Here is a 26,349-nt window from a genome sequence, read left to right as displayed (position 1 = left end):
GAAATATTGCACTCATTACAAGTTTTGGAATTTAGGAGAGCTGAAAACCCTGTTTCAAATAAGAATCTGAAGAAGATCACTGGGTTAATATATCTCCTGTACACAGAATATTTTGATACTGATTGTGACCATAAGTACCATAAGTAGCCAAATGGATTAAATCATACTCCTGCATGAAGGTGGGATGGAGTTTTGCATGAGAGATTGGCCACCTTTATACTCCTGTGACATTTATATTTAAAAAAAAATACCTTATAAAGTATCTTCCCTTCTTAGTTTGAAGGATTTGTTTTGGTTGAGTCATCTGGGTGAGTCATCTCCAATCAGATCCTTTTGATTTCTGAGGATTTCTGTCGAAACAGCTTTGTGGATAGAGAAATGCTGGCAGGTGCTTCATGCACTGATTTTGCTCTGGCTGTTTTATTGGTTGAGTACAGTTTTGGGAGATGTGTAAATATTTCCTCTTTTCCTCCTTGAAAGGTTTCCTCTGGAACAAGGCATAATCTGTCTGTAGTTTCTTTTAATTTCTTCTGCTTTTTAAATTTAAAGGAGCTTGAATTTGAGACTGAGGAAAAGAAGAACTTGGAGGACAGGACTGAGAGTCTTCCCTCTGCTCCCTTTCATTTCATTCCAAATGCTACTTCTGTGAAGCATCCGAACTGCAGATGGAGAAACCAAAGTGTCACAGAGATGGGACCAGATCCAGGAGAGCAGGATTTCAAAGTCCCATTGCAGAGCTGGAGAAAGGAGGAGCAATGCATATGGAATAAGAATGATGAAAAGAGAGACATTGTTGAAGAAGTCCAGGATAAAGACTTCTGTGGGGAGGAAGATCCAGCCAGGAGTCATGTGTTTGCTTTGTGTTCTCTCCTAAAAGATGCTGCTTGGTACAAAAAAATGTTTTACCCTCATTGTGAGGCCTCAATCAATCCTAGTCCTGAAGGGAGGCTGGAGAGCTCCGATATAGTTAGAAATCTTCTGGAGAAACACCAAGGGGATATCCCATTCCACAGCCCTTGTTTCTATGCAGCCAGGGCCATATGTGTGAAGTCCATCCCAGGCTACAGAGAGCTGGCATTCCCGGATTTCTGGGGTCACCAGCCACCTCCTTACAGCAAGCCCGTGTTGGAACGCAAGCATGGGGTCCAAAGGTGATTGTGCTTTAATGGAGTGACCACATTGAGAGCTCTTGGGCCCAAAACTGGTTTATGTAGGTTCTGACTCTAACAGCTCTGAATGCCTTAGGAAGTTATTGAACAATTTTTTTGCTACCCAGTTATTTGCCTCAGTTGATCAACAAATTAATCAATATACCTAAATTTGTGATGGGAATCTAAGTTGGGTTGTTAACCTTGTTAGAACACAAATGAGAACAAGTCCATTTTAGAGATGGAGAAGCCTCTGTGTCCTTGTGAGATATGTTTTTACCTTCAATCTTACTCTTTATTCAGCCACCTTTAGTGCTTGCAGCATTGATCCCATATGTTTCTTTGAGGGAAAATCCCATCTGTCCTTTCAGAAAGGACCTGTCATTATTTAGGTGCTCAGATGAGTGGGAAGCTCTGTTCTGAAGTCGGGCTGGGAGAGAAAACTCTTATAACTACAGTTTTTTGGCTTGACATAGGCTTATATGCAATGACTTTATATTTCTTATATGCAATGACTTTATATTTCTTTTTAGTGGTCTAGGGGATTATTAGCAGGCAGCAAAGATGGTGGATTCTATGCTAAACTTTAGAGTTGATCAACTAATGGCATTTGTTGAAACCACTGATTTCTGACTGCTAGGAGAATAATTCTTTCTGCAGTAAATATATAAGCTAGAAATCTTATTTAGAGGGAAAATCACTCTACCATCTTCTTGCACTAATGTTGCTCTAAAAGCTCTGTTTTTATGGCTACAACAACATGTGTAACTGTACGTCTGAAATGGGACTAATCATATCATGCTTCAAGGCATAACATGATTGCTTCAAAGGTCAGGAAGAAAATCTGGTATTCCACATTTGATCATCTTCAGGGATCAGAGAAGCTCTGTTTAATGAGTAGAAATCAGCTTGACTTATAGTCAATATTCACTATGAGTCAGACTAGTAGGTTTGTAAGCAATGGCAGATATTTCCTCACAGGGTAAGACTGGCTGCTTGGGGGTTGGCATTGACTGGGAAGAACTGAGGATAAATCAAATTTGACACAATCCAGTAGTGAATAAATAATCTTCCAGAATCAGTCATTTAACCCAAAAGGTAACTTGTAATGGGGATGGAGCAGAAGTGTTCTCATGATGGGGAAAAAAGTTCACCTGGAATTAGCAAATGGAAGTCCTTTCCAGTACTTAAAAAGAATTTCCTAAGACTCTTTCTAGAATATATCAATATTTCTCACGCTGTCACTACATTTTGCTGATTTGCTGATTTCTTTTTCCCAGGGACAAAGTCCTTGATGATGTTCGCCGCCTAATCCAGCCGGGGGATGTGATTGGAAGAACTGTGTTTGATTTAGATGATCCCAGGTGGGCCACTTCAAATGAATGCTGCAACCAGGGGCACTGTCAGTGCTGTCACTGAGCTCAGTTTACTTGATCAGCCCTGATAAATGCAAAGTAACAGGGGGTAAAGGCCTAACAGAGAAAATATCCAGGAGAGGTAGATTGTTTCTAGGTGACTCCAGGGGAAGGATCTGTTGTGGAAGCCACGGGAGCAGAAAATCATCAGAACTTTTAGATAGAACAAGAAAATCCATACATCAAAGGGACTGTAGGTTGTCCCTGGATCTGTCTGCATTGCATGCAGTGATTTGGAACAGAGAGGTGAAGACCAGTGCTGGGAAGTGTACTGCCAAATCCATCTTCTCCACCCCCTGGGGCAGAATTTCCCCTTGATTGTCTGCACAGCCAGTGTCACAGGCTGTAGATGTACCCTGTTTAAAAGTGTGACACTCTCACAGCACTTCAAAAAAACCCCTCGAACATCTGGCCTTGTGAAAGCTCTAAGCACTCAACTATGGTCTGTGAGAAGATGTAGCACTGGGCAGTTGAGAGGGTCCCAAATTTTAAAGAAATTGCATTCAGAGGAAGGATAGGTGACTTGGAAAACATTCTTTGGAGTAAAAATGAGGTGAGAGTTTGAGGTATGAGAAAGTTATGAAGTTGCTTAGGATGAATTTAAAAGTTTCTAAGCAGTTGGTGAAAGAAACTATAGATGAAGGAAGAGTATATATAGAGCAATTGCTTAAAGCTGCCTTCTGCAATTAATGAAATAATAGGAATAGTCCAGTGGGAAAGTAACTTGAATAAAGAAAGCAAACGTGGACAGTGACAAAAGAGAGTATTGGCAAAAGAAAAGATGCGATTTAGAATTATTAAGCAGGAGTAGAGAGAAAAGTTACATTGGATAGGAAGGTTATGGATTTGCTCACCTCCTCCTTCTTCCCAGGGTCTTGCTTATTAAAAAAAAAATATATATTAAAGCTAATTTAGCATAGAAAAGGTCCTGGGGAAGACTTGTCTTTGAATCAGTCTGCTACAGGTGTCCTTGCTTTGCTTTCCAGCAGTCTCTCAAGCCCGGCTGCTCGAGGCTGTCTGACATTTTTCTCCAAGTTTGAGTCGGGAAACCTTCGGAAGGCGATCCAAGTGCGTGAGTAAGTACCCCTGCACAGAGGTGTCCCAGCCTGCCTGCTGCTGTGACCACAGCATGGGATGGTGGCCTTCTCCTGGGTTTGCAAAGGGTCAGCCAGGGAAGCAGATTAGATGATGTGGAGCTTATTATGCCTTCTAACACCTGGATGTCATGGAAGGAACATGATTAAGAAAACAGAGCTCAAAATATTTTGACTATTATAGTGTGAGTATTTAATGGTGTTTGATGGTGATGCTCACAAAATATCAATCAATTTGACTGCATAGCCTGCTGTCTGCATGTTCAGTGGCAGACAGGGGGTGTTCATGGCCACTGCTGCCATTATTTTCCTTTATAGGTTTGAGTATGACCTAATTATGAATGCAGATGTGAACAGCAACCAGCACCACCAGTGGTTCTACTTCGAGGTCCGTGACATGAAGTCGGTGGTTCCCTATCGCTTCAACATCATCAACTGCGAGAAGTTCAACAGCCAGTTTAATTATGGTATGAGCCTTTGGGGAATTGGGGCAGCCTTCTCTTCACAACAATATCTCTTTAATGCCATAAAGGTTTCAAACTCTCCATGTCTGTAAGGGAGACTGTAAATTCAATCTTAGCTGCCCTGAAGTCCACTGAAAAAGTCACTTTAGATTTGTCAAGGAACGTTTGTCTATCCTCAGGAGGACTGGGGAGGAAACTGAATATTGAGACTTGGGAGAGGATTTGTGGGGGGAAATAAACATCACTGTTGTGTTTATAGACCAGAACTGAAGAAGAATAGCACTAGGGTTGGGAGAGCTGAGGGGAAAGACAATCAGTGGGAACTGAATGAGCAGCATAGGATTGGAAAGTACTTCTAAGATTTAAATAAATGCGATAATCCTCAAACAAATATTCATGATTCTTTGGTTTTATCTCATAAGACATCTTTGGACCTACTGAAATTTCTGTTGATACTAATGATGATAAAAAATTCTGTTCCTTCCTGTCCTTGAGCTCCTGTCATGGTTCAGGAGGAAGGCAGAATTGTTCAGAAACAGGCAGGGCAAATCCCATCTTTCAATGCCCATTTTAGAAAGAAATTATTTCTTGTGCAAGGAGACTGTGGATTGAATTCTTAGCTGGCATGGGCTGAGGGTTTTTTGGTTTGTTTCCATGGAGCTCTGTTAATTTACACCAGCTCAAGACCTGGCTCAAAATGTTTAATTAGTCCATAATATTAGACTCTGCATTCCTCTGAAGCCCTGTGGCTACAGCCTCTAGCATCACCAGGACGACTCTCTGAGGATCAATGTACCTATAACAAACAGCCTTAGAAGTTGGAATCACTCGTATGTGTGAGACTGGCTGGATGAGTGACATGACAAATTAAAAGGCATTTACTTTTTAACCCAAAGGGCTGAAGTTCGAGTATTCATACAGACCCCAATTGAATTCTTTTGGTCATCTTATAATGCTTACCTGAATTATCAAACAATTCAGTGTGGTGTGTGTGGTAGGAGCCTGAAAATGAAGGATGTTGATGTCCTATTTAAAACCACAATGCAATTGTTGATGTAGCCCCTAGTGCCTTCACTCTTGTAGCCAGAGATTCAGGCTATTATTGGTGGAAGGTTGTTATCTGCTAGTTTGGCTGTTGTCAGCATTTATAATCTAATTTTGTGTACCTGAAACTGCACATGACTCATATGTTCAAGCATGCAATGAATAATATATTTGGAAGAGAAATGTGAAAATACCATCTGGACTAAGGAGGGAGGCTAAGCCATGGCTTGCTTTTGGATGGCTTGTTTGTGGGGTTGGCTATTAACAATTCCTCTGTGGGTTCCTTCCGCTGCTCCGAGCGGGCAGTGAAGCTCCAGCTTTTCTGGCTTGGCTGAGCAAGGCTCACTACCCCTTCCAGCACATGCAGAGTATTTACACAGAGCAGTGGTAAGAGATGCTGTTTGTTTGTCACATTCCCTCTGCACCTTCCTGGGCTAATGCCCACACTCTGAGACAAAAAGCCTGCAGTTGTGATGTAGTGCCAAAGTGCCCTGGGTGGCAATTCTTTGCAGCTCCTGGTTACTTGTCTGGTTTGATTTTTCCCATTTGCTCTTGGTTAGATGGCACTGTGTGACTTTGAAACCAGCAGAAAGGATTTTTAATGAAATAGTTGTGGCCAGGAGCAGAGCAAGACAGGAGGCACAGCCTCCACCTCTCTTCTTTCCCCTCTTTCACTAACTTACTCTGCCATGGTAGATTTTATCAGAACCCTGATTTCAGTTTGTTTTCTAAAACTGAGCATTTCCACAGGGGAAGTAAAAAGGAAAAACTATTTTTTTTTTTTTAATTAGAATATGATGTCAGACTAGTAGCAACCATTGCTCTGAGACAATTTTGTGTGTGAGTCCTTTGGACTCAGAAGCGCAGACACTGAGCCTCACATCCCCTCCCTGATCAGCTGGGCACCTGGACAGGCCTGTGTCTCTCAAAATTCGTGGTGGCCATGTCCTGGTACCAAACACAGAACTGCCTCTTGTACATATCTCACAGCACTGGTTCAGAAAACAGCATTATAGTGGTTGCTCCTGGCTGTGGTGGGTTAGTGCTGCCCCACAGCACAGCCCAAGGTGAGCTGGAAAAGCATCACTGCTGATACTTTCTGGCTCCAACAGTGCTGGGGAGTTTAACAGAGAAACCCAAAGGAAGAAGGGAATTGAATAGCTGCCAATACAGATGTTCATCAGTATTAATGATTTTCAAGCATCACCTACCCCCAGCACAAGAACAGCCAAGAGAAGGCTCGAGGGGCAACTTATCAACATGCAAAAATACTTGGGAGGGCATTTTCCTCTTTCTTAAATGTGCTGTCACAGAAGTGGTGCCAGCATCATTGCTGGGCTCAGCTGTGGCTGTGCTGGGTCCACTGGAGCTGCTGACAGGAGCCTCCCCTGCAGCCCCAGGCCAGGGACACCCTGTGCAGAGAGCTCAGCATCCTCACCCTGCCCTAAAGAGCAGGCAGGTGTGTGAAATTGATAGAAAATCTCCCTGCAGACTGGCTGTCTTCATGGAACTGTGAGTAATGGACGTGCAACTCAGATCAGAGAAAGCCTTACCCCCTCAGGGCATGAAATGTTAATATTTTGGAGGTCAGGAAGAGGTCATGCTCTGGGATAATGCAGTACAAAGATGGATGCTATTATTATCAGCATTTATGATGCTTAGGTGGTATTTAGGACTAATAATAAGTTTAAAACCTTTTAGTTTTGCTTGCTGATTTTGGAAGGCAGGGTTCTGGATGCAACACAGATCTCTGATACTATGGTAGGATTAAGAGTTCAATAATAGTGCAGCCAAGCATAAAATATTAGACTAACCAAATTACTGATCTTGTTGATGCCTTGATTCATATTATTTTCTTTCCCTTCCTCTGTCTGTAAACAAAATGGTTTGTAAAGGCCAGAAGAATAATTTATTTTTTAATAAACTCTATTCAGCTCATTTCTTCTGGAGGGACTTTTTGTACAGATGTGGCTGTCTCAGAACAAAACACAGGGCTCTGGGAATGTATTTGCTCTGCATAAACTATCAGCAGAGAGAGCACAGACAAAATAATGATGCTTCTTCTTTAGCCTTTTCCTTCCTGCTCCTGTCTTTTCCAGCCAGGGAAGTCACATCAGCTGAAACTCTCTTGTTTTCTGTAGGCATGCAGCTGGTCATGTACTCAGTGAGGGAAGCTCTCCAGGGCAGGCCTCGCTGGATTCGGGCAGGCCAGGAGATCTGCTACTATAAGTAAGTGCACTTTTGGGGAATAATTTGTGCCTTCCTTTTTCTACTGTTTTGCTCCTGTTAACTGCACTGATGTCATGAGCCTCTTGCCACCAGTGCCCCCTATTTCATATGTCTCTAAATTGGTGCTGGCTCAATGTGTTGTGTGCTTCCACCCTCAGACAACAGCCACAAGTGAGATCTCGATCTTAGATGCCAGGGAATATGCAGAATTCTCTTGCCCAGGATGAAGGAGAAGGAATGGAGAAATAGTGTAGATGGTTTTTCCCCTGGCTGGGAAGAAAAGAGCTGGATGGGATAATTGTTTTTCTGTTGCATACTCAGACTTTTGTAAGAGATATAGGAGCTGAGGAGCCAAAGAATGGGTTGAACATACGACAGTGGTGTAAAGGAATCCTGACAAGCTCAGTGCTGATATTTGTGCAAGTTCCCTGTTTCAGGCTGCTTTTGCAGTGTGCCAGAGCCTCAGAAGAAGCTGCCCCAATTTCTGTTGGAATTTTTTTTTTTCAGGAGTGGAGTGGGGAGGGGTTGAACGCACAGATTATCCTCTCTCAGCCTAGCATCCATCTACAGCACTTTGAGTAGCTATTTTATTTTGTTTCAAGTACTCTTTGCTGGCCTTCATGCACCTGACCTTAACCTTTTCTACCTAAAGAGCTCACATGTGTGGTTTCCCTTTACATGCCTGTAATCTCTGACTTCTCTGAGCATGGGCAGAGTTTTCATGCCGGATACCATTGCAGTGGCTTCCCATATCATTAGCAAGGCAGCTATTGTGCAGTGATTAAACAGCAGCTGACTTCCAAGATTAAGCCATGATTGTGCAATTAAGCCTGTAATCAGATTCTTGTTCAGAATATATGAGAGAATTGTTTTATTGATTTGGAATATTCTGTGTTTTCTAGCTGTACATTGAATTATATGTCAACATAATCATCTAGGATAAGTACTTCTTGTGTTTCCTTTATTCTGTGTTCCTGGTTCTCACATATTTTTGTATACACAAGAATGTGCATGCACACACATAAATACATTTTCACCTCTACTGAATTTAAATGTTTTTATTTCAGTGATTATAAAAAGGTTTCTCAGTCATTAGAAGTTGTAGAGGGGAGGAATGTGAAACGAGTGTGGTTGGAGCTGCTCAGGCTTTGTCTCAGAAGAGAAGGAGGTGGGATTGCTACAGGGATATCACACTGCCAGTGTTTTGGGGAAAGAGCTCACTTCAGTTCCATTCACTCTGGTCACAGGTATATTAAGATGAGGCTGCATATTTTGAAGGGAATCTCGTCCAATTATTTTTACCAGGAGTTATTAATAAATATGGGAAAATAGTGATGCACTTTGAAAAATACAGAGGAACCCAGGCATGCCTTTAATTGCTTTTGCAGCAGGGCCTTTGCTGAGAGACACCTCTGAGCTGAAGGAGAGGGGGAGGAAAAGCTCGTTGGTGAGATGTCTGTGTGAAGCAGGTTGGCTGATCTCTGGCATTCATCTTCCCTGTGGATGGGGTAGTTTACTCATAAAGATGAATGTTGTGGCACAGCTGTGTCACTGTGTTCCTTTCTCATATGTCTCACTAGAGTTTTTATGTTGTGGAGAATATTAGCAGAGCTCTTGTCAGAAAGTAGCTGAGTGACACTTCTGCTCTATTTTATTGTCTCTCTGTGAAGTGACAGGATACACCCATGATAAACAGTTGCAGTTACAATAAGATCATCTAATTCTCTTGCTGTCTTGGCAGCTTTTATACACTGAATAATATTCCTTTCTGGCAAATTATTTAAGGAATAAAGGCAGCTGAGTGTTGAATTGGTGACAATGTGCTTGTGCCTTTGGTTTCGTGGCTCATTCTGAGCATACTATCTAACCTCCAGCTTTTCCAGACAGTAGTCAGGTCAGGTTATGAGGCACATTGAGTGTTTTGTTCTCACACCAGCACTAAAAACTTGACTGTTTAGTGATTATAACCATGCCAGAATTAGGTCTTCTCTTTTCAGCATCTTTATAATCACATTAGATGAAATAAACATGATATTAGCAGGTCATTTCTCAGCTCTAATGGTATCTGTGGAAGGATGAGACATCAGCCTCACTCTGAGAGCACCTGGCCTTTGCAGTGTGACTGAACACCTTAATGGCACAATGGCTGGGGGAATATTCTACTTCAGCTGGGATTCTGCCTGAAATATTGACAACAAAAATATCTCATCACAGATTTCCCCTTTGGAAAGGAAGTTGTGTTGTGCATTTTTTGCTTTCCAATGTGGCAGACCCCAAAATAACAGCCATGCCCAGTAAATTCTTAAATACTGCTTTTTGTGGTATGAATGAGGGTGTTACTAAAGTGTCTTGCACTTAATAACCACATTTAGAGATGTAAAGAAGTCCAGACATGGAAAATGAGGACACCAAACTCCAGGTGGGCAGTATTTTGGACCAAGGGAATACATCAACAGATTAAAAGAGAGAAACCTTTTGCTTTCCATTTGAACTCTGTTTTGAAGTGGCCCAGAAGTCTGAGATATTGACACTTTCTTTGGCCATTTTAGTCTAAGCCAAAAATGCCATATTCCATCATCTAACAGTACTAAAATACATCTAGTACTAAATTGGTAATTTGGTACTAAAATACGTTTAGTATTTTACAGTACTAAAGATAGGAACTCTAAAGATCAGATGGCCAAGAGGTATTGCTCCTGAATCACTTGGTGCTTTTGAATTCCTCAGTTACCACCCAGCTCCTTTCCTGCCTGCATCTTTGTCCAGGCTGCTTCACCTGTCTATGTCTGTTTCTCCCCCTACAAAGGGTGGAAAATTAGAGTCACTTATCTGCCACCCAAAGAATGGAATAGATAAATAAGGAAGCATGTTTTAATGAGATTGTATTTGCAAAGATTTTTTTCAAGCTCAAAAACTTATCTTGTAGAGTAAGAGATAAGTAGTATTATTAATTAATTCTTCATCACTTCTATGCTGGAAATACAATACTTGTGCATTTTTTTTTCTGAAGAAGAGCAGCAAGCAAAGTGATTTCACTACTACAAAGTGACTGAAAGGCACAATAGATACAGCTTATGTGTTCATTGAGAAAACTACACTTAGGTCTCTTTTTTCTCTCCAATAACCAGTGTGTTGGCTTCTAGAAAGCATGAGAGGCTTTCAACATGTTTCTGAAAGAGGAGACAAATAAGGTAGTGGGGACCAGATGTTGCTAGAGTCTTTTATTCCTTTCCTTTTCTTTCCTTGTTACTTTAGGCTCCATGCTGGTATGGTAGGGTGTTGTGATGAAAAAGTGGTGAGGAACTAAAAAGCATCAATCTGGTGGAGGAAAAAGGAAGCAATAGAGTTATTTTGGCTTGACAGCAGTAGGAGGAGAGGGAGGCACAGAGGAAAAATGTTATTTTTTTAGGTTTCTTTCAAAAATATTCAGAGCTACTGCTTTGTATGATGGATTGTGAGGAGACCAGATTATATACAGTAAAAGTATGTGATCATTTACACTGCTTACACACAGGGTTTTTTCTTTTCACTGCAAGAGTGAAGAATATTGAAGCATCCCAAAGCCACCTGTAAACTTGCTGCTACTGCCAGATAACTTGCTATGGTTTGAAGCAGGCATCAAGAAGTGATTCAAAAGTCTGGGAGTGTCTTTTCTGGGTGGGTAGTTGGGTGGGCAGCAGAGATGCTGGGAACAAGGATGAAATGTGCTGCTGAGCAGTGCTGTGAGAGCATCCCTGCCCTGGGAATTGTGCCTGAGCAGGCAGGAGTGAGCAACGCTGAACTACCAGTGCAGCATCAAGGTCAGAGGTGTCTCTTCCTGCAAAACCCCTGGGATAAAGTGGCCATTTTAGGGAGGAGAGGACACTTGTCTGCAGAATTACAGACTACAGAGGGAGAAGCCTTTACTCTGCAGTGTGGGAATAATGTGAGATATTTAGGCAGTATCAGCAAAGACCTGCTTCCTCCCACATCTCTGACTCCGAATGTGGAGGGGAGGACTTGGGAGAATTCAGCACTTTTGTGACCACACTTTATGAATAAGGTGATCTAACCTTCCAAGTGACACTTAGTAAAATAGAGGCTGTGGAGGTGAGCGTTTTCCTTAATCACCATGGAGGAAATGGTGATTAATTATCCTTTATTATCAAAATTAACAGGAACTATATTAAATGTCATTGTTCTGACTTCAAAACGATACCAGACTTTAACCCTTGATCCAGTGAAATACATCTATAAATGCTAAGTTCGTGTTTCTATATTAGTGAGTTTATTGAATTTTTTTTCTCTTTTAGTCTTTGTCCAATATTAAGGTGCTTTATTTTCAAAAGAAATGTTGGGGTAAAGGGTTCAACTGAGAATAAAATCATAGGCTTTTCAGGTTGCCACTGTGACTCTGTTCCTGCACTATCTATTGATCCAGTTGGTATCACTCACCCCACATGTTCCTAAATATTGAATTCAAGTGAAAACCTAGCAGCATGGTATTGTCTCTCCCTTATGAAAAAGAGCTGATTATTTTGGAGAATTTGACAAGAATAATTATCTTTTTTCTTTCCACCCCTTTGAATAAAAATGAACAGCAGCAAAATAAACTAGTATTGTGAAATTCAGGAGTTGAAATTGCATCTTTTGGTTGCCTCTTCTCTTTTGCATTTTAATGCAACATTGATGATAACATTTGTCAAAGAAATCTCACAGTCCTTCAGAATCAGAAGGTTTGGCAACAGCATAATTGGTGCAATGTGGGAAAAATATTGTTTGAAATGTACTTATGGATGCAATTTGCTCTGAGGCTTCTCCCTAAAGTGCATGATTTGTCACTTCATCTCTGCTGAAAGAAAACTTTCCTACTCTGCCTGAAGTCATCTCTTCATCAGAGTAAGTCTCCTGCAAGAGATCAGCTCCTGACACTAGACTGAGGAGCTTGTTACAAGATTTGTAGTTTTACTGAAGGCAGTGTCAAGGATTTGTGCGCTCTCTTAGACCTTGTCAGTGTTGACCAGCCTCACCCAGAGCTCTGCTGTAGTGAGGCTTCAGCTCAGCCACTGCTGTGTCCCTGTTGCTGTGTCCCTGCTTTGCTGCACATCCTGATCCAGATCCTGACCCATGAAGTGACCTGCTGGTTGGACCCAGACCCGCCTCACCACCCGAGTCTTGTCTGATGATCTGAACCTGTGGTTGAGCTCCTCTGCTGTCTCCAGGCATGCCCTGATCAGGTGCTGTGGGATATGACCCTGCCTCAAGAGTTCTCTGCTCTTCTGGCTTCCATGTCAAGCTCAGCTCCCTGTTTTTTAGGGAGCAGCTAGTCCTCACTGTTCCCTGAGAGAGAGAGGGTCAAGTCTTCAAAAAAAGAGCGATACAAAGAAGAATTTATGGATTGGTCACAACTGGAAAATCTGTATGAGGTCACTTCTCTTTCACTCCCAGTCTCTACCCAAACCCACTCTCCTTTCTTCTCAGCAAAGTGCCTTTGATGGTATCTGAAATATTTTTATGTATGTCCTATTTATTATTTATTTTTATTCCTGAAATATCACTTTTCTTCCTGTGGTGGAACTGAATAGTTGGTTTGGTAGGGTATTCATATTTTCTGAATCTCCAGGCTTTTTGCAGAGTATTTTCTTATGGCATTGTTCAGGGCTGTGAATAGGAACCTGCCTCTCTGAGCAAGATAATGTGAATATCTGAAGAAATACAGCAATTTTAGCTGAATGCATAGTTTAAATATGTCTGGACTCTGCTATGTGAGCTACTATTAGCTGACTGCTTCTTTATTTGCATCTTAACAAAACGAAGCATTAATGGATTTTATTTTCCTAGGAGAGTGCTCCCATCCCTCAGCAGCACGTGACTGGCAGTGCCCTGCACTGCCACGTGCAGTTCTGCCTCCTAAATCCCTGCTGGGCTTTGTGTCCTGTTGTGTGGATGCTCCTCTGAATGCTTATTTTTCCCATGGCTGCTTCAAATGCACATCTAGAAGTGAAAAGCAATTACTTTCCTCCTCTTTCTCTTCTTCCAGAAACCACTACCGCTGCAGTGCAGCTGCAGGAGGAGGCGTGAGGGGAAGATTTTACTACACCCTCACCTTCAGCATCAAGTTCCCTCACAAAGATGATGTCTGCTACCTGGCCTACCACTACCCCTACACCTACTCCACAATGATGGTAATGCTGACATGTTCACCTAGATAAGATAATGGCCTTGACAGGTTGGAGCTGCTTGGATATGTGTAGGGTTTGAGATGACACAGAGGATTGATGTCACACCTCCTCATCCCTGGGAGCGCTCAGAGTCAGGTTGGATGGGGCTTTGAGCACCCTGGTCTGGGGGAATGTGTCCCTGTCCATGGCAGGGGGTTGGAATGAGATGATCCTTAAGGTCTCTTCCCACTGAAACCATTCTGTGATCATGATGGTGTCATTGCCTTGTTTACAGCTGCAGCTCCTGCCAGCTGTAAAGCCCAGAATGCTGTAGAAGAAAAGAAGTTTCTCTGTGGGATAAGCTGAGCACAAACCATTAGTGCTTATAGCAGTCATAATACAGACCAAAGGTGTCTCCACTCACTTGAGGAGGCAGGATCCTCCTCCTGAAGGGCTGGGAAGAAGGGGGCTAAAGCTAATGACAGCTCAGGTGTGCTGCCTGATCCTCCTCCTGACACAGGGTAGCAGCCCAGCTTTCAGAGCTGCACCCAGCATTACCAGGCTGCTGGACCTCATCTGATACTTTACCAGCTCTGGAGATACTTTACCACTCTGGAGTGTCAGTAGGAATTTGTGACACTCCCACCAGTGCTGTCAGTACAGAAACTAAAAGAATACAACTCCACAGCATAAATTTAGTTATTGAGTTCTACCAAGTTTTTTTTTTTTTTTTTTTTTACTGGGCACAGGTTTGTTTTCCACAGCCTCTTCTGTGGAAAGGGATGGATGGTAAGGGAATTTTCTGGGAAATGCATCCAGTGTGCTTCCTCTCTAATTGATGTAGAAGAGATAGGATGAAAGAAATGAAGTGAATAGTTCTGGGAGTAGCTTTGCTTTGTTGCTAAAGATGAGAATAATGTTACTGCAAATGAAACCACACAGTTCCAGTAGATCAGTTTCCCTCCCTTCTGACCTCAGTTTCCATTATCAGCACATTCTGTTTTGGCCAATACATGCTGGTGTGGGTTGGTGGAGGTCGCTGTGTTTTTCTAATGATATCAGTTTGCCAAAAGCAAACTGGAGGCTGTGCTTTCCAGGGGACAGTGTCCTCCCCCAGGACTGGCTGTGCTGCCTGGCACACCAGCAGAGTTAGGCTTAGATTGATTCCCACTCAAGAAAGCCTCTTGTCAACTGGTTTGCATCCCATTACAGACATTCAAAGAAACTGCTTCCAATATCTGGAAGAAGGCCAGCCCAGCCTTCAGTCCAAAACATGTCTGTCAGCTCACTTTTCATCAGTTCCTCACCAGTCACTCCTAAAGTTCTGTGGGGGAGAGTGTGTGCTCCAGTGGTGGGGTCTGACCTTTAGCCCTGAAGACACAAATATCTACAGTGTGCAGGGTAAAAAATAGAAGCAATACTGAAGAATTGGTTGGAATTATTCACCACCATAGATTTCACATAAATGCAGTGCCGCATCATTATTTTACTGTTATTGATTTCTATCTTTTGCTGGCACAAAACAAGAGAGACTTGGAGAGTCTGTGTGCTCTGGGAATGACTGAATATCTCACCTGCTCCTGATAGAATAGAGATGAAAAAGATGTTATTTCTAGGCTTCCAGTACCAGGTCTTTAAGTATTTCACTGTCTCTTCAAATAAAATGCTATTTAAATGTCTCTTTAAATAAAATGCCTTTAACTTCAATGGAAGTTAAAGGGAATTTTGCCCCAGGAAAAGTTTAAATGAACTCGGACACAATAAGGACCATAAAGTTTGGTAAATGGAAATTATGGGTGGAAAAGGCTGATAGATTGTCATGTCCAGCTCTAGCTAAAGCAAAATCATTACTTCTAATAATTCTGCTTGGGCTAATTTAAAATATCAAGTGATACACTATACACATCTCCATTTTACTTTTATTTCCACAGTAAATAAACTAAATCAGGTTTGTGCATCAGTAGATGGCATTTTAAAGCATTTGTCCACTGGTGAAATGTGTTGGTTTTACATATCAATAATAAATTAAAACTGATTATGAACCCAAGGGTTCAATTAAAGACATAGTGCTTTGGGGAAGAAGATAAACTTGTATATGGAGTTAATAATTTGAAAATGTTTTTAAATGTCATATATATTTAATGGTTATAGGCATATTTGCAGGAAATATTGCAGAATCCTATTTGAACTGGATGAACTCTGCAGTTCATTACTTCTTGTCCATTAGTAATTACATTTCTTTTATGAACAGTAATTTATCTATTTTTTACATCACAGTATTAATTGTTTTGATATCTAGTTGAAATCTCTGTGGTAGCTATACCCAATTAAGTTTCACTGGGTACCAGGAACATAAGTAAATGATGGTATTGAGTTCTCTGTATCTATGTGAGATTGTTAAATGCATGTAATAATTGAATTGACTTTATAGAGCTGTATTTTAATTGTTTTATAACATAGCTGACTGTAAATTTCAGTTCTGTGTTTACATGGCTCTATTTGAATGCTGGGAAAGCAGTCTGAAACATGGTGAGCTCCAAGATTTGATAAACAGGAATGTGGTGTCCCATAAATGTAGATTAAAATTTAACCCTGACTCATGGAGACAGAGCATCACCCTGTGAGGGTCACTGGGTGAACTGAAGTGTTTTTGTTAGCACAAGTGTGCTCATTGCACCTATTCTTACCAAGTGGGAGACAACTGGTGTTCCACAGCACTCTGCACCACCCCACAGGGGCATTGCTCACACTCATCAGCTGCAAGGCAAACAGAGAACCACACTTCATCTGCTGTGTGGGTGACAAGTGTCTCCGTGTCTAATGAGGCGATCGGAATTTGTTCCAAAAAGTCTTTCTTCTAAGCTGCCAGTTCTTTTCCTCAAATTTCTCAAGAAGCTGTTGGTCTTTAGAATTATTTAAAGCTGTCATAAACTTTGGGGGGTGGGGAGAAAATCTCCCATTTTAACTAACTTCTTGGAAAGACACTCTTCAAATTTCCCACTACTGACTGTACAAAATGTTGTTTCGATATAAACTTTTTGGCTGCCTCTGATATGGAGTTGTCACTGAGTTTCACTGGCATGTGCTTGACAGCTAGGCAATCAATTCTGTAAATGTTCAAAAGTGGTGAGTTTTCTCACGTTTCTACAAAACCCTTATTAAAATATATAGAGTAAATGCTTCTCTTTTGGATTTCATGTATGCATAGAAATTTCTTTATGCTAACAAAAGCACCTAGGAACGGTTCAGGCAAATTCATAGAATAGTTTGGGATGGAAGGGACATTTAAAGGTCATCTGCTCCGACCCCTCTGCAATAAAAAAGGGACATCCTCAAGGAGATCATGATATAAGAATAAATATTCTGTGCAGCTTCAGTGAAGTAGGATGCATTGTGAATGGCTTGTGCATATTTGTGGGATGTAAAAGGTGCTGATATTAACTGGCAGAAGAGAGGATCTGGGAAGTTAACAAGATATGAAATTAGTATCAAAAATAATATACAGCTACTGGAATAAAATCAGGTTTTATAGACTGTGAACTCCTTTATAAATCTGCTTCCTTGCTTCTTTTTCAGTCCCATCTTGATATCCTGGAACAAAATAGGAACCCTAAGAAGGTTTACTGGAGGCAGCAGACACTCTGCCAGACTCTAGGAGGAAATCCTTGCCCACTGCTCACAATCACTGCCATGCCTGAGTCTAAAAACAGAGATGACCTGGAGCAATTCTGTAAGTAGCCCAATGAAGCTTTAAAAAAGATGCTGGTGAGTTGTGCTCATGTCAGCAGTGACAATAACAACCTCTTTTGTGAGCATGCTGATTTTCTTGTCTTTCTCATTTTGGAAGAAGGCATATAAATATGAGGATTAGCCAATTATGATCCTCTTTAAAAATTACAGGTTTGCATGGAAGAAGGAGGAGAACTGGTACCATTTTGTATTTCTAATTTCCCTTCAATGATGTAAAACATTTGAAAAGTTCAAAATAAAATATCTCCTAGAGCAAAAAAAAAAAACTGTGAAATAACTAATTCAACAAGATTTTTTTATATTTTATGTTTTCTACTAAAATTTTTATGTATTTTGAAGTCTTAGATTTGGGAAAAAAAAAAAAAAAAGCCAAACAAAAAGATAACTCATTCTGAGCTGGACCAGCAATTGAAGTCTTCTGGTGAAATTCCAGCTCCTGCAGTGTGCCCAGTAGATCTATCTGGACACAATATATCTTTGCGTTCTGAGACCATACTGATTACGCACTGTTTAATAGTAAATATTATAATTGCCATTTTATATCAAGAGCTGGTTATTTTTCATTGTGAGAGCCAAAGATTGAGACCTTCAGTGGCCTTGATGAACAAGATTAAGAATGCATGTTTCTGTAACTCAACAGCAAGTGATAAGATTCTGATTAGCATCACATTGGGTTAGCTTTGATTTTAGAGCCTAAATCATTAACTGCTTATATGTAGGTTACTTTTTTTTCTGAAATCAGAAACAAGGTGTACAGTGATTTTTTCTTTTTTTTTTTTCCTCTTCAAACATAACACAGGTTGAGACCTTTGAGGCTTGTGGATATTTAAATTGTCTTAAGATCTTTTTAGATGTTAAATGAATACTTTTCATTACCTTACTTAGGTACTAGGCTAGAAGAATCCAAAGGGATTCTGTGACATGAACCACAGTTCTTGTTGCAAACTTCTAAATTAAAAGGCACTTGAAATATGAGAGTTGGTGAAAGTTATTCCTATCTTTTTTTGTTCAAATTTAGAGCAGATTGACTGCAGCTATGCTGACATTACAGTGTAATCATCCACAGCTCCTACCTTTTTACTGTAATCACTTGATTACAAATTCAGCTTTTACCCTGGATTAGCAAATTTATATCATGAACATGCTTTTTTTGGTTGAAATACTAACGCAAAATAGCCAAGTACAGGCTACATGGGGAATTTATAATGTGCATGCACAGATTTAATTATGGCTGTCCATGCCTGGCTTGAAGAGAGAATTCCTGCCCTTAAGTATTTTTCTTCCATTATAATGATGACACAGAAAACCAGTGGGTGGGAGCTGGGGAGGGGGGGGTGGTTATCTAAAACAGCCTTTGGCACATGGCAGGTGATCCCCTGGTCAGATGTTATTTGCTGATGCCTCATGGCAGAAGGTCTCAAGGGGGCAACTTGAAGGTAAATTGGAATATTTTATTTGAGGATTGGAGCCATCTGGAAGAGGCATGAACAAGATTTTCTGCCCAAGTGAGACGCCCTTTCCAATGGTGATACAAAGCAAAAACTGAGCTAAGATTTGGGTTTATCTAAGCAGGGGCTTGGAGTGAGTCAGTCTCATGAGGAGTCACTATCCTAAACATTGGACTTCTGCTCTTTTGGTTTTGAAAGGACTTTCTGAAAGGAGTGTTTTGTGATAGGAAAGAAAAAAAAAATTCAAGAAAGTATTGAGCTATAAATGTGACCATGTTGGGAGGCATGGCCATTTTCTGGAGCACTGTATTCTCAGAGTATGTTGGATTCCCTCTTGCAGGGTTAGAAGAGAGCCTGGCAGGTTTTTAAAGGTTGTTAACCTGTCTTCACAGACAAGGCTTGGCTTGCTTATTCAGCCCAGGTTTGCTGAAAGATTCATAAGGCATCTATGAATAATTTGGACAGATACTTTTTCCAATGCTTCAGACTGTTTAATATACTGCACCTAGGTTCAAATCCCAATTATGTGGCTTAAATCCCCTTATTTTCAATAGAAATAAATATCTCCTGCCTTGTGGTAGTACATGAAGCCAGTGGGAGCTTGTAGTTCTCCTTGAAATGCCATGAAATCCTGTGCCACTAAACCCTTCCTCTGAAGCCTTGCACTACAATAAGATTGCAGACTTCCAATCCATGAGCCCATGGAACTCAATCAAAACAGAACATGTAGAAACCCCAGTTGTCCAACTGAAACAGAAGTTTTTTTGGGGAAAGACATTATCAAGGCAACACAGTTTTACTCAAGTTTTCAAGACTGTAAAACTAAACACCAATACTCTTAAGTGATGAAAATGTTTATTGTTTTATCAAGTGGAAGAACAGCAAGGCAGCACACCATGTTTTATGCTGTGGGGATGCCTGTAGGCAAATCTGAATAATCATGTATGTGCTTATTTTGTTTGAGTAGCTCGGATAATTATGGCTTTTGGGGATGCACTTAGTCTAATTTGTGCTGTTTTGTGTTGCTTTGATCAGCAGTTACTTCTCAGTTTCCTCATTTTGTATGACATACCCATCCTTCTGTGAAGTGTTTTGGCTGATGGAAGGACCTGTTTGTCAATGTTTTCCATGCTAAAAACATAACTCAAGAGCAACAACTTCAAGCTAAATATGAAGAGACCAAAGGGTGGAGGATTTCCCTGCAATAAATCCCATGGCTTTGTACAGTCTCCATGGGTATTTCAGCTTGAGAAGGAACGTGGAACTCCAGCACTGGGGAACTTGGCACATGGATAATGGATAAAAATGAACAGTCCTTGTTCTTCCTTCTGGTTCAGGCTGATGCACAGTTTTCATGAGCTACAGTAACGTTGATTTCCTATCAAACTTACCTTGAGAGTTTCTTTTCAGCATTGCCTGTAGCACAAATCTCACCAGGTCTTTGTAGCTCCTGATCATACTGAAATAGTCTATTTTGTTATTTTGTATTGGAAGTGCTCAGAGAGAGTGAGGGCATGGCATCCTCTGTGTCAGCTGTGCTTTACTTCCCTTCCTCAACTCTTTCAGATTGCTTCTGTCAAGCTTTTGATTAATGTGGTCCTAGGATGGTTAAATTTGTCTGAGTTAAATTTATTAACGTGTACCTTGTTAATAGGAAGCACAAGCCATGCTGAAGGGAAGAAAAATGGGTTACTTCTTTCCTTCATTATGCCTTGTTTGTGTGAGGCTTTGATATTCACTTTAGGCTCCTTTCTCCTTCCACTCTTTATATCTGCCCTTTATATGATGATGGTGTACTGAATAATTTTTATTAAATGTTCAGTTTTGAAATTGATATGAAGACAGAAAGAAGTGAGGTGGGAACTCTTTGGCTTCCTGTGCTTTTACTCTCATTCATGAAACCACTCAGTTACAATCAGCACAACCTCCACTCAAACTTGATCCATGTCTGTAGGTACCTGGGCTGGTCAGTGGTCCCTGCTGGGCTTTGCAGCTGCATAGACTTGAACAAATAGAGACTGAGAGGGACTATCTTGTTGTTTTTTTTTTTTTTTTTTTTGGTTGCTGTTTAAACTTGCCCTTCCTGGCATCAGATGAATAAGAGTCAGCATCCAGCTAGTACAGATGTCTTTAATACCCGTTCTAAGTGCAATATCCTCCATGGTCTTGTGATAAAGGTAAAATCATTCTGACTGTGTGTGAGTGACTTTGTTTCTGGCTGTGTTAGGTCTGTCTGATGAGAGTTAAAGGGACTTTTGAAGGGAGAGCAATTCTCAACATCTTTCAGAGCACTCGCAAATGAATGCAGAAACAAGGACAATGATAAAGCTTCCAAATCTTGGTGCCAGCTCTTTGCTTGATGAATTAATAGGTGTCTGCAGAGCTCTGATTTTCTTGTTTGCCACACACACAGAGCCCAGTGAAGGCAGTGTTAGCAGCATGTATGTGTACTCAGTAATAGTTTGCAAACTCTTAATTCACAGTATTATTTATGCATGTGTGCAGTGTGTAACTCTACTAAACTCCCTGGCAGACAGCTGAATAGACCCTGCAAGCAGTAGGATACTGTTGTAAGTGACAGAGCAAATGGACAGATTAACTCTTCAAAGAAGTGTAAGGAAAATATCTAAACACTGATGCACAGGCAATGATAAAATTGTCTTCTCGTTAAGAAATAAAGGACACTGATATATTGCTAATGTTAACAGAATGGTGGAATTTAAACCACCAAAAGCAAAATGGTCAGAAAAGAACAGGGTACACTCTACACTACCATGTGAGCTTTTTTCAGGAGGTGTTTCCTGGCTGTACCCTTAGCTGGGGTGGATTTGCTCTCACCTTTAGTCAGAGAAGGGAAGGGGCAGGACACCTCTGAGATGTGATGATGTAGTGTTGGTGCCATTCTGGTTAGTGCTAACACAGAGTAATAACTCAAGCAGTCCCAAAGGAATTGCACAACTCTCCACATGGCTGGTTGTACTGTTGTCATCTCCATTAATAATAGTGATTATTCAGTGTGTTATATGTATTTGAGAGTCAACACACCTAATGAGTATTCTTTTAGCTGTGGGTAGCATTATAGATATGAATTTTATGGTTTAAAGTTAACCCAAATTGTCCCAGATAATTAGCAGCAGAAAAGAGGGAAATTAAACAAAAATGGCAGTAGAAAATGCATTTGCATCTGTAATATCTGTCACTTTGAGTTGCTCTTCTGTCATCATATGTCCTCTTTATGCATGGCTGAGGAAACCATTATGAATACTGTCAAAAAAAGATAATGACACCTGCTTATTTTAAATGTAGTCTCTCAGGGATTTGAAGCACATTTTTTGTCTAGGCGTGTTCCTGAAGAAGGATTGAGTAATGTTTTTGGGATAGATATGGTAGGATGCTCATACCATTGAATGTGCAGATGCTCCTGGAGCTGGAATGGGGGATAAAGTGAGACTAATGAGGTGAGGTGTCTTTACCTGGTCTCATCTTAAGCCTACAGAATAAAAAAAGACACAGTTGCTGGGAAAACTATTCTAACATTTCTCAATTTGCTTGTATAAGCTATTTAAATGGTTGTTTTGCAGTTTTGATCTTTTCTTAGGAAGAAACAAGCCCTTTACCTTTAAATATAAATTGCAGCAAAGAGCAATCCCTAAGCAAAGAACAGCAGAGGATGTGAATTGCAGGGGCCACTTACGCAGGATACTGGGAAATAATGATCATGTGGAAAATGTACACAGTTTAATTAAGCACATTGATTAAATCAATATGACTCAAACAGCTTAGTGCTCCAATCAGCTTAATCTCATTAAATGTAATTCAGGCCTCAATAATTGATTAATAATGCATTATAGTTTATGAATTATTGACTCAGAGTTATTATAACTGTGCCTGCTCCCCGTGTGGCAGCCAGTGTTGCATGTTAATTATGAAAGTCTCAAGCCCTCTTGAATAACTTTTTCAAACCTGGAGATGACACATCTCCTAGTGAAACAGGGATCAAATTAGTTCAAAACCTTATTGGAGTCAGTCTGCCCCAAAGGAAGCTGCACTCCTTAAAGGAAGCTCTCATCTAATAGTGTTGAAATAAGGAGGTAGAATGACCTGCTCTGATTGGTAATGATCTTTTCAGCAGGCAGAAGGGCTGCTTCTAGCAATTCATCTGGAGTGCTAACCTGGCATTGTGCTGGCTGGAAGCAGCTCACACCAGCAACACATCTGCTCTTCACTGTTACTGCCAGTGATCCTCCCTCCAGCACACGTGCAAACAGCACAGCCACTTGCTCGTGGACCCTCAGGTCACACGTGTCTGCCAAATGGGGACCAATCCACCTCCCCAGAACTGTCTGGGTGCTGACTGGTTGTTGTGGGAAGGTCTGATAGGCTTTTATGATGACAGCTCCACAGTGCTAAGTTAATACAAGAAGAAAGAATCGTTGCTGCTATTGATGATAATCTCAGGAGAGAAACCAAGAACTGAAGAAAGCCCCTGCTCCTTGGGTGGTCCCCCATTAGATGGCATTTCCACTGAATGGGAACAGATGATATCTCTGACAGACTGTTTTTGTAGCTTTCTAGTTACTTAATGTGGACCAAATTGCAATCTTATGCAGTAAGTGTCCACCATTTCCTTCAAGTATTCCATTTACAGACCTGTTCTGCTTTTTCCTTTCATCAGTTCTCTATGTCTTCTCTTTATTTGTGATTATAGTTAAAAGTGAACAGATTTTACTGTGTATAGAAATTTATTGAGATGATTATAGAATACTGGAGAAAAACATTTTTTCTTTATCCTTGCATCTGCAATAATGAGGTTTGTGTCTTTGTATTTTTTTGATTTGAAGATTTTCTCCTAATTTGCAGGGCTTCCAGGCAGAGGTGCTGATTTCTCTCTCACTTTGTACCAAACACTTTGTTTTTGGTGACAGGCAGAGTCAGCTGTTGTGAAAACTGTTATCCTGTTTTAATGCAGCAGTGAAGAAAGGCTGAATAAAATTGTCATGTATTCTACAGTGCTAAATAATTACAGAATTGAGAATGTTTTTTTTCCACTTGAATAGACGGTTTCTCAAGCTTCTGAAGCCAAAGCAAAGCTGTCCAGTTATGCAACACTGATGGTCTGTGCTGAAATTTTTTCAAGATTGTCTTTCAAATTTAAATATCTCTTCTACTTTTTCTTTCTGATATCTCAGTCACAACAGCATTGGCAGCTCCTTGCAAAAAGAGCAGAGAAATTTCTGCAAAACTATGCTCCTCTTTGAGTATCCAGCCTGCTGCCATAAAGATGGAAGCTGGTTGAATGGAATATGAAATTTGTGAGACAGACACATGGTTGTCTGCAGGCTGAGACCAGTATTTTTCATGATGTATCAAATGCTCTTGGAATCCCAGTGTTTGGTGGACCTGACTCTGCCAGCACAGCTTTGACACTGTGTTCAGCCTTCTGTGAGCTTGGCAAAATACATATTAATTTATTGAATTCCAGTAGTCAAGGCAGCAAGGAATGGACAGAAAACACTGAACAAGGATGCTAAAACTGGGCTTTGAAGCATAGACAATCACAGTGTTTTTAGCAAAGAGAGTAAATAAATATTAGGGTAATGTCTCATTCTGTCCCACCCTCTGCCTAATGCATCACGATGGCAGAATAAGCACCTTAAACAAGATTATTTGTAGTGTTCTTCATTCAGCTGCCATGTTCTGCATTTTTTAAAAAATAAAATTCCTTCTGAAATTTGGATATTTTTTCTAAGCTGTCCTCTGCTTAGGGGATAGAGCAGAAAATTCTGTAGCACTTTTTCCAGCACTTGTTCAGCTGCCTTTCCTTCTTTGATTTAGAACAGTCTTATTTCTGCCCCAGAAGATTTATAACATTTCCATGTCCTTTCTAGGGAAGAAAATATCTGATTAAAGGCTGGAACATAAGTTATCTTCTGGAACATAAGTTATCAATATCTTCTTGGTATGGACTTGGGCTAGAACATCAGGAGTTGGATGATGATCCTTGTGGGTCCCTTCCAACCCAAGATATTCTACGATTCAGTAGAGCTTAAGGCTGGCAATGCTCCAGATTTCCAGAGCATAACAGCCTTTTCTGATACACTAATGGATTAAACATCTTGAAAATCTAAATTAGCATATCTTAGTCATAATTATTTTATTTCTTGATTGGTTTGTCAAGTGCCTCAGAAGGGTCTTCTCACAGGAGTGTGGTACTACTTGTATTTTTGCTACAAGACATTGAAAATTATCAATGAAACTGAAAATGGTTTGGTTGTATGTATTTCTTATATTGCTTTGGAAATGTACAGGCAGCTGCTTGGAATATGCCTGTCTTCCAAAACCCCAAGACCATTTCTCATTGCAGTGGACCTGCAAGCTTCTACAGGAGTGCTAGGCTGCCCAGATTCTTGCCTTAACAGAAGGGAGAAAAAAAATCTTCTCTCCTTTAGGTGGAAACAGTCTGTGAGAAGCCTGCAGGTGTTGTGTTTCCAATGGCCAATAAAGGTATTGAAATATAGCCCAGCAGAGCCCCCAGGCAACTCTTACTCCCTCAAATGGTGAACAAGCATTAAACTGCTACTGGGTTTCTATTATCAGCTTCAAATTATGGTGTGGCCAAAAAAAAAAAAAAAAACCCAAATCAGCATGTTTCTGTGAATGGCACATTTCTCATGCCTGGCCATAAATTCTAGTCCTCTCGGGCATGTGCTAAAAGGTCACTGTGGTACTGTGTAAGTCAGCCAGAGAAGCTTTTGAAGTGAGGTAAATCTCTCCTCAATGTGGCAGAGATGGGCTGTGAGAGGGAGGAAATAATTTTAGGGTCAGACTGTCACTGGAGATTGAATATTGATAGGAGCAATGTCCTTACCAAGGTGTGAAGAGTTAATGCTTGTGCCTCAAGGTAAAAGCCAAGGTCAGGAAGGGGTTCCTTCATCTGATCACAATATTGCCCAGTTGGTCGTGTGTCATATTACAGAGTGGCTGTTTATCACAAGTCAGAAGGTCTAGAGCATCTGCTGATGTAAAAAGTGGGTTGTCTTGAAGGCAGTTGGGTTTGGACACCTGTGTTAAAACAGGTGTTTCTGGTCAGTAGTGCTAAAGGTGTGAATGGTGGGACAGTCTGTGGATCACTCTTGCTTCTTGAATTAAAAGGTTAGTAAGAAGTTCCTCAGGTTCAAGCCTTATGTAAAGTAAGAAATTGTCATTTTGTAACAGTAGAAATGTGACCAGTTGTTCTCCTTTCTGTTTGGTTGTACCTCCTCATTGATAACTGCTAGGCAAGCTGTGATCAGAGATTTGGGAGCAGGACAGCTGCAGGTTGGCCTTGTGGAAGAGTAATCTGTGGCTGGAAATCCCAGGAGTGTAGCACGTGTACCAGCTGCTGTCAGACCCACACAACCACTCCTGCCATCTCAGAGAGCAATTTTTGTTTCTGCTTCAGTATTTTTTCCTTTTCTGTTCCAGAAAAGCTGTGCTGATACACAGATTGAGGAAGATACACATTGCTTTCTGAGCTTGACAATCTTGTGGGAACAAACTATTTTGGATGTCAAGATTGGGCAGAGTTGGCAAAAAGCGGGGTCTGCCACTCTTCTAGTAAACCATTGCTCTTAGTTT

The 26,349-nt window shown here is 40.8% G+C and overlaps 1 protein-coding gene across 1 annotated transcript in view; it reads left to right on the top strand.

Annotated features, from left to right (window-relative positions):
- Positions 1–26,349, top strand: part of AGBL1 (AGBL carboxypeptidase 1) — a 247,124-nt gene that overhangs the window by 43,358 nt on the left and 177,417 nt on the right. Inside the window, exons 11-17 of the mRNA XM_053954983.1 lie at positions 550–1,151; positions 2,429–2,512; positions 3,553–3,639; positions 3,976–4,124; positions 7,307–7,394; positions 13,414–13,558; positions 17,111–17,264. Of these exons, the coding sequence (XP_053810958.1) occupies positions 550–1,151; positions 2,429–2,512; positions 3,553–3,639; positions 3,976–4,124; positions 7,307–7,394; positions 13,414–13,558; positions 17,111–17,264 (1,309 nt within the window). The remainder of the gene's footprint in view (positions 1–549; positions 1,152–2,428; positions 2,513–3,552; positions 3,640–3,975; positions 4,125–7,306; positions 7,395–13,413; positions 13,559–17,110; positions 17,265–26,349) is intronic.

This window comes from Vidua chalybeata, chromosome 13 (genome assembly GCF_026979565.1).
Source record: "Vidua chalybeata isolate OUT-0048 chromosome 13, bVidCha1 merged haplotype, whole genome shotgun sequence".
Taxonomy (NCBI): Eukaryota; Metazoa; Chordata; class Aves; order Passeriformes; family Viduidae; genus Vidua; species Vidua chalybeata.
This window is presented reverse-complemented; position numbering and strand designations above follow the sequence as displayed.